The sequence below is a fragment of the Diuraphis noxia genome, unplaced genomic scaffold (genome assembly GCF_037042655.1).
Source record: "Diuraphis noxia isolate RWA-SAM2 unplaced genomic scaffold, SU_Dnox_SAM2 contig0001, whole genome shotgun sequence".
NCBI classification, from domain to species: Eukaryota; Metazoa; Arthropoda; class Insecta; order Hemiptera; family Aphididae; genus Diuraphis; species Diuraphis noxia.
Genome location: NW_028301711.1, coordinates 50,955,077 through 50,973,744, shown reverse-complemented (window position 1 = coordinate 50,973,744; position 18,668 = coordinate 50,955,077). Strand labels below are relative to the sequence as shown.

Genomic DNA, 18,668 nt, shown 5'->3' with positions numbered 1-18,668 from the left:
CCAATTTGTAAGTTTGATTTTCAGAAAAATTTATATCGTAAAAATACTTATTTAAGTTAAAAGGCTGATTTTTTAAAAAAATTTTAAATATAAATATTTTCGTTAAGTAAATTATAGTAATTTATAGTTTATACATCACATATTATTAAAATAAATACAATAAAAAAAATAATTAGATTTTAACATGTACTTATTTAAAAATTTTCTTATAAAATATTTTTTTAAAACTTTATTATGACTTGAAATTACAAGGTTTCTAACATAAATTAACTAGATCGTAATTTACTTAACGAAAATATTGATATTTAAAAAAATTGTAAAAAATCAGCCATTTGACTTAAATAAGTATTTTTACCATACAAATTTTTCTAAAAATCATATTTATAAATTGGCTATATTGAATATTTCGAAAAAAAATTTTATCAGTTTTTAAGTTTTTTATTTTTTAATAAAATACTATAATACATAATACTATAATACATATTTTTTATGTATTCTAAAAATGTAACGCAAGTGTCTATGAATTATATTTAAAAGACATTTTTTAAAAATATTGATTAGAACAAAAGTTATTTCATTTGTCAGAATGTTAGATCTCTGTAGGACACCCTGTATATACCGACCTTGTGTTGTTAGAATTAGTATCAAAGTGAGTTGGCCTACTATAAAACTTAAAGTTAAAAACAATAGCTGTATTTTTTATTTTATTATTTTTTTTTATATATATAAATAAATGTATTTACAATCTTTAATATAATAAAACAATAAGTAAGTTTGAGATTAGCTGTATTTTAAAAATGTTTTTCTTTTTTTGATATTTCGATTTTAAAGCAATAAGATATCACTGTTTATAATTTATAATATTTTAAACGATCATAATAACTTCCATGCACATTGAAAAAAAGTAAAAACATCAACTTACAACACACATTTTGTTTTAAATTATAAGTTTAATTTTAATTTTTTACAGTTTTGTAAAACATTATTTGGAGTAGTTGCCACCGTAACAACTTTTTTTAAAATATTTTCGGAACATTCATTCATGTTTTTTTCATACTAGTACCAATTTTTAAACGTTTTTAATTGCGAAGTCTTTTTGTTACACCTATTGTATTTGTATATAACGTAGCAGTACTCAAGGTCGGTACATCCGGTCGGATCGGTCAATTGCTAGACCAAAATTAATTGTATTAAGAATTATACCTATATTAATATTATTGTTATAACTGAAGCCCGGATTTATATGCAAATGCATATTCTTTTACAATTCACCTAGAAAAATGTTGATTATAAATGTTGACCTTTCATAATGTGTAGATTCTATGGTTAATTTTTTTTGCATATTTTTGCATATTTCTTGAAAATTGCATAAATGTTGCATATTCTAGAATTTGTAGGATTTTCGTTTGTGAAGATACCTACTTTCAATTGAAAATAACCTATTATAATGTACCTATACGGCTATACATCGGTAAGTAATCGACATCGTTATCGATTGTTACCAATCACTTGCACTTTAGATAACAACATATGTATAATGTACATATTATATATACTGTACAATACTTGATGGAACACAGAATTTAGTTTTAGTTTGGTCTGTTCATTTATCGTGTGTAGTGTACATTGAATTTTTTTGATAATATACATAATAATATATATTTATATTGTATAATATTTTTACTCAAAATCATAGTTTGTTAATTAAAAAAAGAATATCATTTTGCATATTTATGATATGAATCTACATATTTTATAGATTTTGATTGCATATAAATCTGGGCCGTATAGTTATAATGCTTTCAATTCGTTAATAGACAGTACGATGGTTTTTAATTTTTTTTTTTTCAGTAGACTCATTAAATTTCATTCATTCATGGATTAAAATTGAATATTGATCATTAAATAAATTACGACCGTTATTATTGTATAATATGAAAACTTTTTGAATTGGAAATTTAATTACGTACACTAAAAAACTATATCTATATAAATATATTTAAAAAATGTGATAATACAACATTCATCGTGTTAAAAAAAAATCAAACAATTACTTTTGTTTACCAAATGCAAGAGTATTTAAAAAGAATTCAATAATAATTATAAATAATATGTATACAATATACATAGGTATTATAACAGAATATGCAAATATTTCAAATGTAAATATCTGTCCTCGATGAAAAAATTATACTTATATTTTAATCGTCGTAGTTTAATAAACAATAAACACGATGAGTTAGTATGTTGAAACTAAATAATTACCTTTTATAATTTAATATTAAATCTTTTTGTTTTTAAATTAATAACTATTATACATAGACAATTAAGAGAAATATTCATAGCGATTCATGATCGAATTTGTTTATAGTATACGGTTTATTTATTTCAGTGCTATACTGCTATATAAGTTTGATATTTAGTTTTTATGTTAAAAATAATATAGTTAAGATAGAAGAATCAATGGTTTTAGAGGAAGTATTATGCTAACAGAGCTCTTCCAACCTTCGATATCACAGAGGAAAAAAGTAAAATTAAAATGAAGTGTTAAAAATGACTAAAGTTAAACCATCAGTTCGTTTCGTATATAGCTGCAAATATATTTTTTTTTTTAAAACAAATTTCAGTAATTTTTTAAAGGGATTATCAGTTATTTTTTATAGTCTTTAGAGCAATTAAATCTGGGCCCTTTAATATTAATATTATGATTATATTATAATTATAATTTTTAATATTATAATATTATAATAATGGTATCTATATATTATCGACCGCCACTGGAAACGATAATAATATACTTATTATGATGCGATAAAGACGTCACTCAAACTACATAAATTGGTGTAGTGCCAGTATAGGTATAATGTTTTATTATTAAACCGTGGTAACACGATCAATAATGGCAGTGGCAAGTGAGGTCGCCTGTGGCCATCATAATTCGGACAACCGCTGCAAACAGTCCAACTGCAATATATATATTTGCCCCACTGCAGGTGGTGTAGAGCAGTGTGGTGTATAATATGCCCTGTGACGATTATGTGCCAGCGAGTACAGAACAGAAGTCAAAATACCGTTCATATTATAAAATGTAATGATGATAATAGGTTTAAGACATAAATAAAAATACAATTAATATATAAAAAAACACTCATCATATATTGTGAATAATTTGAAAATATTGTACATCATATTAAATATTGTAATGAAATATTATAATCATAAGTGCAACTAGGGGAGCTTTTGAAACTTAGTTCCCCAAAAAATGTAATAGCTTGGCCCCAAAATAAATTATTCAATTATAAATGTTATTCAAAATCAACTGTAATTCGTATTTTATCTGTAATATAAGTTAAGGGTTACATTTTCTCCAATATGTTAGCCCTAGTTGTGCAACTGATTATAATTTATCAAGCATAACAATTTTATTATTATAACAAATAAAGACAGCGATTGTAATGCCATTTATAAAATTTGTATACATTATGTAGTTATATAAAAATAAATATAAACAGAAATTGGAAATATGAAAGTGTGCATAATGATTTATATATAATAATACAATAATACGAGTTAAATATTGATTAGTTAATTACAGTATATTATGTGACAATGTAGGTAATTGTCATTCAAAAGTGAGTGTTTTTGTTATAAGTACTTAAGCGATAGAACATAAATTACTTGGATGATAATTAATAAGTCAAATATTTAGTATATATACAATATTATAAAACGAATAGTTTAAAATTCCACAGAGAGAATGAAAAGTGGCTAATTTGCAATCGGAAAATACAATTATAAGTATATTTGTAAAAAAAAAAAAATAAAAAAGCCATGTCGTAGAGCTGCAATACGAAATAACATAAAAATGCTATAATTTATTAATGAACGAAAAACTGTCTCTCAAACATCATAGATTTTCTTCAATAATTTATTCTTAAGAATCATAAAGTGCATTAAATAAAAAATGAGAGCAAATTGTACAAACATACGGCCATGCTACTGTATTAAGGTGTTTAAAAAGTATCTAACGATAATAATAACCATATCGTACAAAAAATACTATAACTATATCAATATAAATCGAAAATAAGCAGGTATCTCATGACAATAAAGTTATGTCCGGGACAGTCTCGGTTTTAACAGCATGTCCCGGTGTCCCGGTCGGTCATTAATTTTGTCCCGGTTTATGGAAGACAAGAGAAAATAACTTATATATTATTTTGTTTAATAATAAAACATAAAATAATATTATACATAGAATTTGGGTTTAACTTATAAAGAATTTTATTTAAAAATTAAAAGTAATACAGCTGTATTGAAGACAATTCATTCAACCGAAAGGTATGAACATTAGGTTATTACTAACAATTAATAAATGTAAATTCAGTAAATGTAGTTTATATAAAACATTGTATAATATACACTATAGTTTTTTTTCTGAGTTCATGAGGAATGCGTATTGAATTTGGCCGATTGACCAGATTAGCAGATTTTAATTATACCTAATCAAAATTGGTCAAAGTTGTATACCTATCTAAAAAAAAAGCTACACGTTGTATCCGTCTCATAAGTGTGTGTCATAACAAATTTACGTTTAGCAGATCATGTTTAGCTCCATTGTAGTTTACAAATTAGAGTAAATTGACTAATTATGAAATTTGATGGTAAGAACATTATCTGTATTTGTATTTGGAATTTTAAGATAACTTAGTTTTTAGGTAAGTTATGAGAATTTTTAATTTACACTTTTTATATACGCATAACTTGCTAAAAATTGAACTATCATATAAAACCCACAAACACAGATCATTTTCTTGACATCAAGTTTCATAGTAGGCTGATTCACCCTAATTTTTAAACTAACGGAACTAAACGTGATCTGCTGCATATAAATTTGCCAAGCTATTCACTTGTAAGACGGAGACGACACATTAGAGTGCAACGTCCACTTAAAAAAATTAAAAAAAGCGAATGTATAGTGTCCTCACAATGTTTTTCATTTGGATAATATTTATTAATAATTAACGTTTTGTTCGTGAACAATGATAGTCGATGTAAACAGGCCACATTATTTTGACGTAAAACTTTATTAGAAATTAAATCAAAATAAAATGAGTTACCTAAAATATAGTATAATAAAATAAAATAGTAAAAATGTGACGCAATAGTGCACTTAGGTAGTGGGTGCCAAAAAGGGCATCAAGATCATATTTATAAAGATAATGACGCAAACCGACCGATCCCTATGTAGTACGTAAACTCATCACAATCCCGTAGGATCACTATCAAAATATTGGAACTTTTCTCATAGCAACCTGTGCATCTGTTTAAAAATGTAATGAAATATATAAACCTAAGTACCATAAGACTGGGGGATTACTCGGGACATTTTATTATATAAATGAAATGATTAATTTGAAAGTTGGGTACCTAATGTTGAAGACATTTTGAATTAAGCCATCTGGTAATACCGATTTCGCTATAATTATATCAATAATTTTGTAAGTAACCATACCTAATAAAAATAACTGAAGAAAAGGTGTAGTATAGATTTAGATAGTTAATTTTTTTAGTGATAACTCAATCATATCGAAGTTTTAAAATATAAAAGTGAATTAGCTTGATCAAGTCCTTGGATATTCTTATAATTTTCAAAAAGTGTGTATATGTATATTAAATTAAATTCAGTTATGTTACTAAATAATATTTTTAACGCTTAAATAGTGGTCTGTGGAAGCAATTGAATTCAATCAAACTCTGAGTAATATGTACAGCTCAGTCTCAACTCTCAAGTTCAACCCTGCCGTCTAGACACGTAAAAAACTTTAATAGATTTAAAAAAACCGATAACACATATCCCGAATACCCAAAGGAAGTTTATAGTATAATGGCAAATTAATAATAATAATAATAACTTAATCTATTAGGTCGTCTCACTAACTGTGAAATCTATTATATCAGTATATAAGAAAAATAAAAATAAAATATTTTCATCAGTCTCATTCAAAGAACACGCAATTAATAATAATAATAATAATATACCTATCTACCAACGTGTAATAATTATATAAAATACCGAAATGACATAATAATATTTTCTTAGTCGTCTTAATTTTCGATACAATATTACAATATAATATTAATATTAATACTGTATATAATAATAATAATTTGATTATAGGTACCTTCTCCTGCGCGGGGCTTTGAACAACGACCAATAGTGGAGCGCGTAACTTAACGGCGGACCACCATCACCGGAGCCACGTTGTTATGCACCGGTACGGGGGTGAAAACGTAAGTGGTGTCTCCCATCGAGTCGTTGTAAAATGCACCGGGGTTGGCGTGGCCGCGGTTAATTTGGCTGCGGTTCATTTTGCTGCGATTCATGTATCCGCGGCTCTTGTGGCCAGGATTGGCAGGCGGCAATAACGGCGCGGTGGAGTCGTTGCGGTTGACAGCAGCGGCCGCGGCGCGGGGATGGGATGAGGACGGCTGCCTGCGTGGTCTGCACCTGGTAAATCCACCTTTGCATGCGCACAATTGGCCTGGGTTGCTGCACTCACTGCATTTGTCATGGTTCACACAAAACGCAATAATAATATGCGGACAAACAAAATAGACACGTGGCGAATTAAAATAAATTTTTTCAATAATTATAACAATATAATATAGTTGTAATCCGGTGGTTCCTAATAAGTGGGGCGGGAGATTTGGTTACATCATGAGGAGAATGCAGTGATGGTTTTGTTGTTAAAATACTTATGCCATTTTACAATCAATACAGTTTAAAATAATAAATTAATAATGTTACTTATAAAATTGTATTAAAAAATATAAAAATTATACTATCAATTAAGTTAATTTACCTTTTATTTTTAAAACAGAAAATTCCGCTTAATGTGAACATGTTGGGAGTGTTAGGACCAAACACATTTGCTCACATTAAGGATTAAGCAAATGATCGTATATTAACCAATACCCACATAACACGGTATACACTGTATATTGTTATACATATTACATATTTATGTATTTACGTGAATCACTTACCCTTTGTAGTTACTGATCAAATTAGTTTGGCTAAGGGTATTTCTAATTATCAACATCGACAACACGGATAGGGTGATAATTATCCCGGCAAATATGGCGCAGATTATACCGAGCACTCTATTATTAAAGTCAGTGTCGTCGTTATCGGTGTGAATTTTAAAGTGGTTGCTGTTGTTGCTTATATCCCCGGACGATGGGAAGGATTTAGAAGTAATAGTCTTCTTCTTCAGGTCCGGGGGTGATGAAAAATCCGGAATGCCACCGTGTTGTGGGTCCGTGTTCAGGGTGGAACGATAGGTCACGGCACCTATCTGCGTGATTATCGCAGGTGACTTGGTGGTAGCAACTGCTAATAAAATCTCGGCTGCGATGTCATCGTCGAAGTCTGAAATATTCTCCTGGTCGTCAGGGTTCTGCTTTAAGACCGGCACGACTGCACACCCAAAACCGACAAAACAATATTTATATATTATTATACTGTCAACATAGATCACTGATCTAATGGACGACCCGACGACGATAACAACTACGTCGACAACATGAAGAAAATCATAACATATTTAATATGATACTCTGCATTGCATAGTGGCGTAGCGATCTTAAATAAATTTACACGGACAAATCTATGATGTTCTATCACTCATCTAAAACTCGATAAAAACATCACGGATATAGTCATATTTTCAACTGCCTCCAGCTATCGGAATTATACCACACAATTATTAGGCATTGGCAAATCATCGAACGTCAAAAAACTCTGAAGCTATAGCTTCTCAATTACCTTCTTTACCACGCCACTACGCATGTGTGTATATTATGTTTTCAGCAGTCACGCGTAGGTTCATAATATGTATAATATATATAATATTATATACGAAGATACGACCATAGTCACAGGATATAAGGTCGCATGCGTATGCGTCCGCAGATGAGAGCAGTACCTATAACCTACATCGATTATTTTTTTAGTAAAACAGTTGTTATCACCTATTAAATAAAACAAAATATGTGATAACAACTGGTATTATTAGTCATCCTGCCTTAAGGAATAGGGTCCACCCTTGCGGCCATTTTTCAGCGCAACCAGACAAACATTTAGAACTACCTATCTAGTTGTTATCATTATTATTTTAATTTAGAAACCGGTGAGATATATATATCTAGTTACTTAATTTTTTTTTTTTTTAAACGTTGATACTCGTTGTCAACACTGAAACTTAATTGGGTTGAATTGATAATTTTTTTTTAACATTAAATTATTTTCATCGTTCGAACTTTATCAGTAATCATTGCATAAAATGCATTCGTATTAACAACAGATGAGGTTTGACTTGTAGTACTTTGTGAAAACTCCGATAAAAAATTAGTTACAAGTTACTTACTTAGTAGATACAACTCTGCAGAACCCGTACACTAGGGTACCACTGCAGTGTCTCCAATTTTATATTTAATACCTATTTCCCAATACCATGGTCGTAATATATAATATGATATAATATTATACATAAATGAAAGTCATCGGTTCGTCGGTAATCAGTTTTATCAACAAATAATAATAATAATAATAATAATAAATAATAAATAAACGATGTGTACCGGAAACTTAAGACTCTATCTGTCTCAAGTTCGATAAAAACATCTATTAAGTGTGTGTGGCGTGTGCTCTGACATATTAAGTATTGTGAGTCTATATTTTGTTTTGTTTTCTAATAAACCAATGGACTACAACGGAGAAATATATTATATCGTCTGCGTTTAGCTGTTTTCGATACTTTTTTAATTTAAATTTAAACTCTTATTTGTGTATAATAGGATATGATATCGAAATGATTTGAATTCACTCAAAAACAATCAGCAGCAGACATCGTAAAAATAAATTAACTACTTATAAATGTATTAGGTATAATACTAGTCGGTCGGTTCCATCGATTGAGTTGAAAAGTGGTGATAATTTATAATTATTATAAGTATTACAAAATGTGTTGTGGTCCATTCAATAATCAGATAGGTAACCATATGTGTATTGTGTATATGTATGCGAATGTGAAATGTCTATAATTATTATATAATATAATATATATTTTGTACATATATAGTAGAAATCGTTTATAATGACAATGGTTATAGCGACATACCTAGTTAAATGACAAAAATTAAAGGTCACTGCAAAACTTTAATATTTGATAATTTATAAAGTTATGTTTTCTAATTACACTTTTTTTTTCTTTTTTAATTTGAGTATGACAAACGGATCAATATGGCTTATTTTTTGTTGTCTTTTAACGTCATTATAAACAGTTTCTACTGTATACAACTGTTCTTAAAAATACATTTTATACCCAGAAGAAATATAACTATATAATTACAACATATTTATGATAAAATAAATACAAGACATTTGTTGGTCGAAACCATTTTTTTTTTTTTTATTCACATTTGAAAAAATAATTTATTAAGTTGGGTTTACAATAGTAGTTAATTAAGAGAATTATTTAATTTAAAAAAAAAATATATATATATATAAAAGACATCATAGTAAAAATTTTAAAAAAAAACTGTGAGAAATTGTTTTTCATATAATTTATTTGTAGATTATAAAAATGAATTATAATATATTTTAAGTAGTATAATATTATCATTAATAAAACACGTTATATTATGGTTATATATTATGTACAGCACGTCAGAGCAACAACAAATATAAAGTTTTATTAAATTTAAATATTATACACTTAGACAACCACATTGGCGATACAACGTGTTATTTTACATACCCTTTGGGCGGTCATGACGTTTGGACACTACGTGTTCCAAATGACTGGCGGTGCCATCGTGGGTAATCTCCTGGTTGTCTGGTACGGCCACGGGTGATGTTGGTGGCATCGCAGCAGGAATAGCGGGAGTGGTTGCATCAATGAATGTGGCTATCTCGGAGCTGTTATCCGATTGCAAGGCGGACGGGGCATTTGGTTGACCCATAGAGAAGAATGAGTGCCACAAGTCTGAAGTTGATGCGTTCATTTTCTTAGTGTTGGATAATTCTATGTTATTGATCTCCGATTTGTTGTTAGGTAAATCTGCGTTGTTGACCGAAGATTCTACAGCGGGGGTCCAAGGCACCCCCACTGTAGAATTTTGCACCCCAAGAGGAATCACTTGGGATGCAACAGTGTTTTTCAATTCGGCAACTAAAACGGCTTGGGCAGATTTTACGGAACCCTCTGCTGGACCTGATTGGTTTCCATTGCATCTCTGTGTTTGGCAGCAGTGGAATGCATGGATACCATCGTTGGTAGCAGAGGGTGTAGCTCCGTTAGTAGGAATTTGAATGATGGGGAATTCGGAGGCTTCGGCTTCCATCGATTTCAGGATTTCATCGCAGGATTGTTTTCTGTATATATGTTCACCGGAAACGAACGCAGTCGGGGACGCACGAGCGGAACGCGCCACAACAGACAAACAAAAACACATGCCAATCAGTATTATGTACACGACAATGTTTATAAGAATAATAATAATATATTATATACGATGATACAATTTTTTATTGTTGCAGAAAACGGATGACGGACAACACAATTGTATGATCTATCAAATTATTGATGGTATGGTATATAAATGATATAAGTATGAATGTATGATAGGAACTTATAATATCAGCATGCGCATGATGTCAGAATAAGTTAGTCGAAGTAATGCGTTATAACTTATAAGTAATTGATATGTTCTAAATATTTAAAAAATAATACTAAAGTAATAATTGAAAATTAAAATATAAAATAGTATTATTTAGTTTTATTTTTACAATTTTGTGGGGAAAATATAGATAATCATTTCACCAATATCTAAACATCGAGAAAAAACCTATAAAATGTTTTTGCTGAAAATTAATTGGTATATTAAATACTAAATCCTTTTGATTATTTTTAAAAATGGGTTTCAATAATTAATGTACCTACCATTACATTCGAATAAAGTTGAAAATATTTTTATAGGAACTATTGAACTTTTAAAAAATCTATTTACCATTGAACCTAGCTTTTGGTATGAAAATTGTGAACACATGATGTAATGGTTATAAATTATATTATATCACCTATATTATAAAGACGAATTAAAAATGAAAACTTAAAAATTGAACTTTTAGAAAACAAATTTATGCTATGCAATCCACAAAAGTGTTGTCTGATTTATAAAAAATATCGTAATCTTCAATCCCGTCTATTTACGTAATAATTTTATAAAGGTGTCTATGTGGCAGAAGGATACCTACTCGTTAAACAGAAAACCCCTGTTCTGCATAGGATTTGGAAGGAATGCGATATCTATATAAATTATACGCTGATGAATACTCAATAATATGTCATTTCTACAATATAAGTGTTCGTATTGTATGTAATAATATTTAAGTCTACGTGTGAAGATATATCATGCGACTATGCTAATGAAAAACTACACAACGTAGGTTCAAAGCTGTGGTATATTATAATGATGTGCACTGTGTTGTATTCGTACTGGTAATCGCATAAATATTTATCAAATAATATACATAATACAGATATAATAAAAATAATGTATAGCTAAAAAGCAACTGTGAAACAAAAGAAAAGAAAATCCAAAAATAACACCTATAAAAACTAACAACAAACGAACAGCATTATTGCTGTTTATTCAGAATCATAATATTAATTTTGTGTTAGATGTAAATTAATATTCAAATAATTTCAAATGTACAATATAATTATCACAGTATCATATAATCGAGGCGTTGACATGGAAAAGGTACTAAGTCAAAAAAAATCAATTTTTCGTTTTTTCGTTGAAAAGGTACTAAATACATATGCTAATGGCCTGGAAAAAGAACTAACTCAAATTTCTTTAAATATTAATAATTACGTTGAACACAAGATGGCACTGGTTGTAAATCATGGTGGTTTGCTAAAATCAGTTTTTTCCTTCTGTAAAATTTGGTTTTTATGACTTAGTACCTTTTCCATGTCAACGCCTCAATTATAGTACGATATGAAAATATTTCAAAAACTAAGAAGACGAGTCCAATTGGCGGAGTAGGTACATGTGTCGCCCGTACCAAATAAATACATGATAATCTTTATACGCAGCGACTGCATACAAATGTGTGACTCGAATTATAATAGGTATATTATTATGTACTAACACTAATATTGACCCGCCATACAAAATGAATTTTTCTCTAGGTAACGTCACTATGACACTGATCTAGTCTACCCCATAATATTACAAAATAATATAAGCGTGTATAGAATGAGCGACTCGAATTGAGGTGAAATGACCAATGTGATGTATTAATATAATGTATTATTATGAAATGCAACGTGCGAACATGCGATCGCATAGTTGCGAGAAAGCAGCCGTGGAAGGTCCAGTTTATTTTTGTATTATGAGACGGGATGGGTAAGTTCCAATATGTTTTATAACCTCTCATAACCCTCCATTGACGATTTTACCTTAATTTAAATACACCATAAGGATGTATATGTGTTTAAAAATCCGTTTACTTAATAAAAATAGGTACATACAAAGACATATGTAAATCTATACGATTAAATATTAAAATTTTTTAGTTGATATTATGTATAAGTTGGAACACATGGCCCTGCATAAATTATCAATCCTGGAACCACCACGGCAAATGAAAAACGTGTATGATATACATATTATTATGTAAGCATATATATATATTCTTATCATTATATAATATAAACTCACGCGACGTATAACTGATCCAAACATCCAAATGATCCCCTGATGGTTGCTGGATGTCCGATGGTTACAGAAACCGGGGTCTTTTCTAATTCAGGAATGATTGGAGAAACAGCTGAGCCATTAGAGGTTTTGATTGATTCGTTTTTGACCGGGATCATGATTTCTTCTTCGATTACAGGAATAATGGGTTGAACTTCAGAATAACAGCCAAGCCGGGTGGAGCAAGTTCCATCTCCCCCGGCGGCTACCAAACACTCGGGCAGATTGCAGTAACAGGTGAGCATGGGCATCTCGGTCGGTGTTGGTGTTGTTGGCTCAACGGTTGTAATATTATCAGCTGGTTTGACGTTTGAAGTATTATTAACCGACTGAAAAGTTTTCGACGGAGTATCGGTAATCGTTAATCCTGCGCACAAAACACCGTACATTGTTATTACATAGGTATAGTACTTAGCTAGGTAAATTATTGTATTTGCACGATCACAACATTTATATTTCTATGTTTTTTTATTACCACGTAAGTAGTCAACAGTACCTACAAAAAACTTGCAGTTATAACGGAATGTTGCATATTATCAGTATATTTAGAAATAGGCATTTATAAAATTAGGTGTACACGTTTAAAAGTACAGTATATTCAAAATAATACGATATTTCATAGATTTCGAGGATTGTGGTAAGTTATATATTTTATAAACATTTTTCACTACAGATATAATTAATTTCCAAAAATTAAACAAATAATTCAAATTTTATTCAAAAAAATGGACAAAATCTAAAATTAAATTTGCACGAAGTGCTTATTTCTATTGAAGGGGATTGGTTGCAGTGATTTAATAAGGGATTGTGTATAAGCAATTAAATTTCTCATACTCGTTACCGATTGTGATTGTTTGCGAAGTAAATTATTATCATTAGTGTATACGTAATAGATACGTTCGGCAGTCGCGAGCCGCCCGTGAATGCCACTTTCGAACGCGCACGCTCGTGTTAATAAATCGAGAAAAACGAAATATATTCTTTTATGCAACACCAATAAAAACTACCAAAAACGGTAGTAAATTCAACCTACTTCCTGAAGTTTGATTGAAATTTCAAAAAAAAAGGACTGAATTCGTAAGCTCTTAGATTATGATTTGTAGGAATCATTTTTTTTATATAAAACCTAAAAAACCCAAAATAAATACTTTTTAAAGTGCTACAAGTCCCGACGAACCATGATAATATTATGATATCAAAGTGACAACAACAAGTAAAAATGACTAATAAATAACTCAAGCGTTGCGGGTGACAAAATTATAATATATTTAGGCAGATAAGTGTGTAATATGGAAAACACAATTATTTAAAACTACTCAAATCCCACTCCCCCCCCCCCCGCTCCTTCACACACACGGATTTCAAGATGAAATGATAATACTATATTTACATCATAGATATTAAAGAATGGATTGGCCATTTATGCTTATCATACGGGAACATGAAATATTTTGGATTTATAGAGGTCTTAACACAAATATATATTTAAATAATTATTATACACAATTTATGATAAAACCTATGCCAGAATGAGAAGTAATAATAAAAATCAGTCTCTCCGTTTTATTAATACAGCCATGGCCTATCCATTCTTTAATATCTATGGTTCGCATTACTCGAGCTACACACAATAAACATGCGGCAATAAGTTTTTGTTTACAAAGAGTTATTATTATTATTATTATTATTACTACTACTGGTGTTTTGTTCTTTGGCGCATTTATAGTCATCGACAGTGGTTTGAGTGGGTATTATGTGGGTAAAAGAGGATGGCGCGCGCGGGATAAACGGTCACCTGCCAGCCCAGTCATGCGTGCGCACACATTTGTTATTGTTCAATAATCAATGTATTTGATTATTATATAATTATTATTATTACGTGATAAATGAAAATACAACTGTTATGTTACTACTAAAAATATAACAACAATAACAGCGTGCAATCAAAGGCGGATATATATAGTATCATGATAATATAATATGAATCGTTGATAACAAGTATACCTATTGTATCGAATTAATGGCAACATTTTTTCAAGACTATAATATTACAGTACCTATCATTTGAATTCTCGAGTGCGGGAGTGCTATAAATGCACATCGTAATGATATAACGAATAATAATAAAATTATAGTTGTTGCATTTATGTTTGAAAATATATGAAAATAATAGTTAGTAGTTTAGTACATCGATCTTTTTACGAATTTTACGAAATTTGCATATTGGTATATTATATATTTTTTTAAGAATCTCGTATTTTAAGTTTTGAAAATCAACTAAACTGATGTTGCAATTAGAAATTCTGTTACGAGACGAGTTATGTGTTGGAGGACTCAAGCTCAAACTTAATGACCATTTACCCACAAAATACATAGATTCAATCCCTTAATATCTTTACAAATTTAAACGATTATTACTGCAAAATTGCGTCTGAATAAAGTATACACCTATATTATCTTATGTAGTTAAATTCAAATTTAGTAAAAATCAACACAATTTTTCTGCTTATAATTATATATAATATTACCAACTGAAATCTAGCTATTATTACTTATTGTACCTTCCATCAATTACCTAACGGAAATATTTATGATAATAGCGAAAACAATAATAATATTCAAAACACGGATAGAAAATTGATAACCTAAATGAATATTTGAATTGGTTTGTTTTTAAAAAATAACTAACTACAACATAATGACACAAAATATCTACGAAAATAGGAAGTATTTTTGATAATAGTTGAAACAATAATATTTAAAACAATAATAGGACATGGATATGATATACGAATATTATACGAATTTGTTAAATTTGAAAAAAATACTTAATCGAATAACTAAGCAAATTTTCGAGTTAACGTATAGAACAATAGATTACAATATATTTTAAACAAAATCAAAACCAACACAATCTGCGATGTTATGATCTACTGGATTAGTTGGTATACCTAGTTTACCTACTTTAACTATAGGTATAGGTACCTATATCAGTATAATGTTCCGAAATAAAATTACAATACAATATTATAGGAATACATGGGTTTTTTAAATTCAAAATGTTGAAGTATATTTTATAATGAATTTCTAATACTCCAAAAATTGACAGAAATATGAATAGTATAACATAATATTTTGATTGAATAGAAATCACGTTTTGTGTAGGGAGAAAATGTACCAACAAAAATAAATACGGGCACAATGATTATTTAAATGTAATAATCTACAACGAACATGTATAACAAATAAAAATAATATTTATATTAAAATAATTAAACTATATCAGCCCAATGTTCAAATAATAATGAAATATATACCCATAATATACAAAACATAAATAAATGGGAATGATATTAGATACTAGTCATAATACATATTTTCAAACCATTAAACAATAACAATTATAAAACACAAATTCGTCCATTTAATATTATATTAATTTATTGATTACAGCATATTATAATATAAGCAATAACCTAACCATAATAAATAAATATAATAAATATTAGCAGATTAATATATTATTATAATGACGAATGAAACTAATTTCCTATAGTGAAATATTTTACTCCTAATTATATTTTATCGAATGGTAGAAATATTCAAATGCACAAAAAGATTATTGTTTTACAAATATAAATCAAGTATATAATATACTATTTTATAATTGCTGTAAAAATGAAAACTATTTCATGTTAAAAAATTAATGTAATAATTAGTGATGTAAAGTTATGAATATTTTTTACCATTCAACACAAACATAATAATATTGTAAATAATAAAAATATTAATATAAAATATATTACCTAATCGATCTGGCGTGGTGATGGGGTCCGGCATGTGGATCACAGAGGCGGACGCGATGGCCACGAAGACCATCGCAGACACGATGCCTCGGAAGATCATCTCGAGAGATGAAAATCCGTTCGACAAAAAAAAGTAAACGCTAAAAAGCAAAGTGGAATAGAAAAATGGAACGCGATCAAAACAAGTCCGAGAGAGGACAAGTACTTGGAAAAGGAAACGGTGCGAGTGAGTGCCGAATGAGCTCGGACGGGCCCTTAAATAGGCCAGCTCGGCCACCGGTTCGGCGGCGTTCGCGCGCACTCAGCGCCACTGCGGCGGCGGCATCGACGGCGGCAGCAAATCGCATGCCGGCGCCCATCGACGCCACGGTCTTGGAGGATGTGCCGCCGCCGCCACGACGCCGGAGCAGAAGTCGGGTGGGTGTGGTGTACGGCGACGAAACAAAACGCGTTTGTAGCCGCCGCACTAAGCCGTTTCCCCAACCCACCACCCAGTCGCACTCACACCGACATGATGCCGCCCGGACGCTACTAGCGGCGGCGGCGGCGGCGGCGGACAGCCGATGAGCTCCGCGCAGCGAGTATGGCGATGACGGAACGCTTCGTTTCTCTAGGGTTTTTTTTTCTTTCAAATCTAACGTCTTTCCGTTATGAAAAACGGAAGATTCTCGAAGATTCTCCGTCATCGAAAATAATGCAGTCGTAGTAATGAAAAATATTTCTTCAGTTTCCGTTTCTTGATGTGCAGGGCAACGAGTCGAATCGACGTGTATATACCTATACTTCATAATTTATGAACTGCGCTGTAATAAGATCGTTATAATATTAATTGTTAACAGTAATTATAATGTAGTCGACAAAAATAATAAATTTAATTCGCATGCAAGTGTATAATGATGTCAATAATAGGTAGGTAATAAAAAATATTGGTTTTTGGTTTAACTAGTTTGAAAATAATTTGATCTATACTTTTTTAATAACGCTTGTACACGAATATATTATAATATCACATCATAAAGAGTTTGTGCCTATATTATACATACCTATGTCATGCCCTATAATAACTTAGGATTTTCCATAAAATATATTATTTTAACTAGAAAATTATGGTAGGTACCTTACATTCTTTTTATTTAAAACCGGATGATGTGTGTAGGTACCTACAGAAATATTAATATGACGTATAAAACAATTAAAGCCAGAAAATTCAAAAACTTTTTAATTTTGACTAGATAGATCAATATTTAAATCAAATGAATAAACCTAAGTTATTTCAATGACCAAATAAAGTATAGTTGAATTTTTAAGATAATTATAGAAAATTAACAAACTATTATTAATATAAAAAGTAAAAAAATAAATATTTTGACGAGTTAATAAGTATAGTGCCATATAATATAAACCTATGTAAATATAATGTTGTCTCATTTCCGACGGTTTATTCTTTTTACACATACCTAATAGTCATAGACCTTATACTCATAGTATAAGGTCTATGCTAATATTACACAGATGGTTATAATATCTATTGCTATTTTTAAATAGTTATATAATTATAATTCTTGCTCAAATATATTTTAACCTTCACCTAAAGATTATATTTATATCTTATATATACCCAGGGTTGGTCTATTCATTGTAATTTAAGACATTCATTATTTCAAAAGCTTATAAACAGTTTTAAAATGTTTAGATAATCTATTGTAAGTCTTAAAAAAAATATTTTTACCATAATAATAACTTCTTCATTTTTTTTCTTTAGCAACTTCATGATATTATATACATAAATCTAATTTTTGACCTGTAGTTTATGAGTTATGCATATAAGTATTTTATAAAATTATAACTTTAATAATCGAAATACCCCAAATAATATTCTGCTTCAAAGTATATAAATTTAAACATCAAAACAGTAGAAAAATTATAATGATAAAAAAAATTGTAAAAATATTGCGTTATAACGACTTAATGTTAAATAATATTTTCAGAAACGTTAGTATTTTCTGATATAATCTCTTACGATAAATG

General features: G+C 29.5%; 1 protein-coding gene across 1 annotated transcript; it reads right to left on the bottom strand.

Moving 5' to 3' along the window:
* Positions 1-3,135: 3,135 nt before the first annotated feature.
* Positions 3,136-16,856, bottom strand: LOC107170249 (uncharacterized). Its single transcript, XM_089217167.1, has 5 exons — positions 16,641-16,856; positions 12,799-13,201; positions 9,825-10,441; positions 7,051-7,483; positions 3,136-6,562 (listed from the first exon to the last, which is right to left on the bottom strand). The coding sequence occupies exons 1-5, from the start codon at positions 16,738-16,740 to the stop codon at positions 6,235-6,237; spliced, it is 1,881 nt and encodes a 626-aa protein (XP_089073293.1). The 5' UTR covers positions 16,741-16,856; the 3' UTR covers positions 3,136-6,234.
* Positions 16,857-18,668: the final 1,812 nt, after the last annotated feature.

What these genes read in the sequence shown, in the direction of transcription:
- LOC107170249 (XM_089217167.1), bottom strand. Translation starts at nt 16,740, where the DNA reads ATGATCTTCCGAGGCATCGTGTCTGCGATGGTCTTCGTGGCCATCGCG. An exon ending in TTGGATCAGTTATACGTCGC is followed by an intron (nt 10,442 to 12,798) that starts GTGAGTTTATAT and finishes ACATATATACAG; the next exon opens with AAAACAATCCTGCGATGAAA. An exon ending in ACGTCATGACCGCCCAAAGG is followed by an intron (nt 7,484 to 9,824) that starts GTATGTAAAATA and finishes TTGGGTGTGCAG; the next exon opens with TCGTGCCGGTCTTAAAGCAG.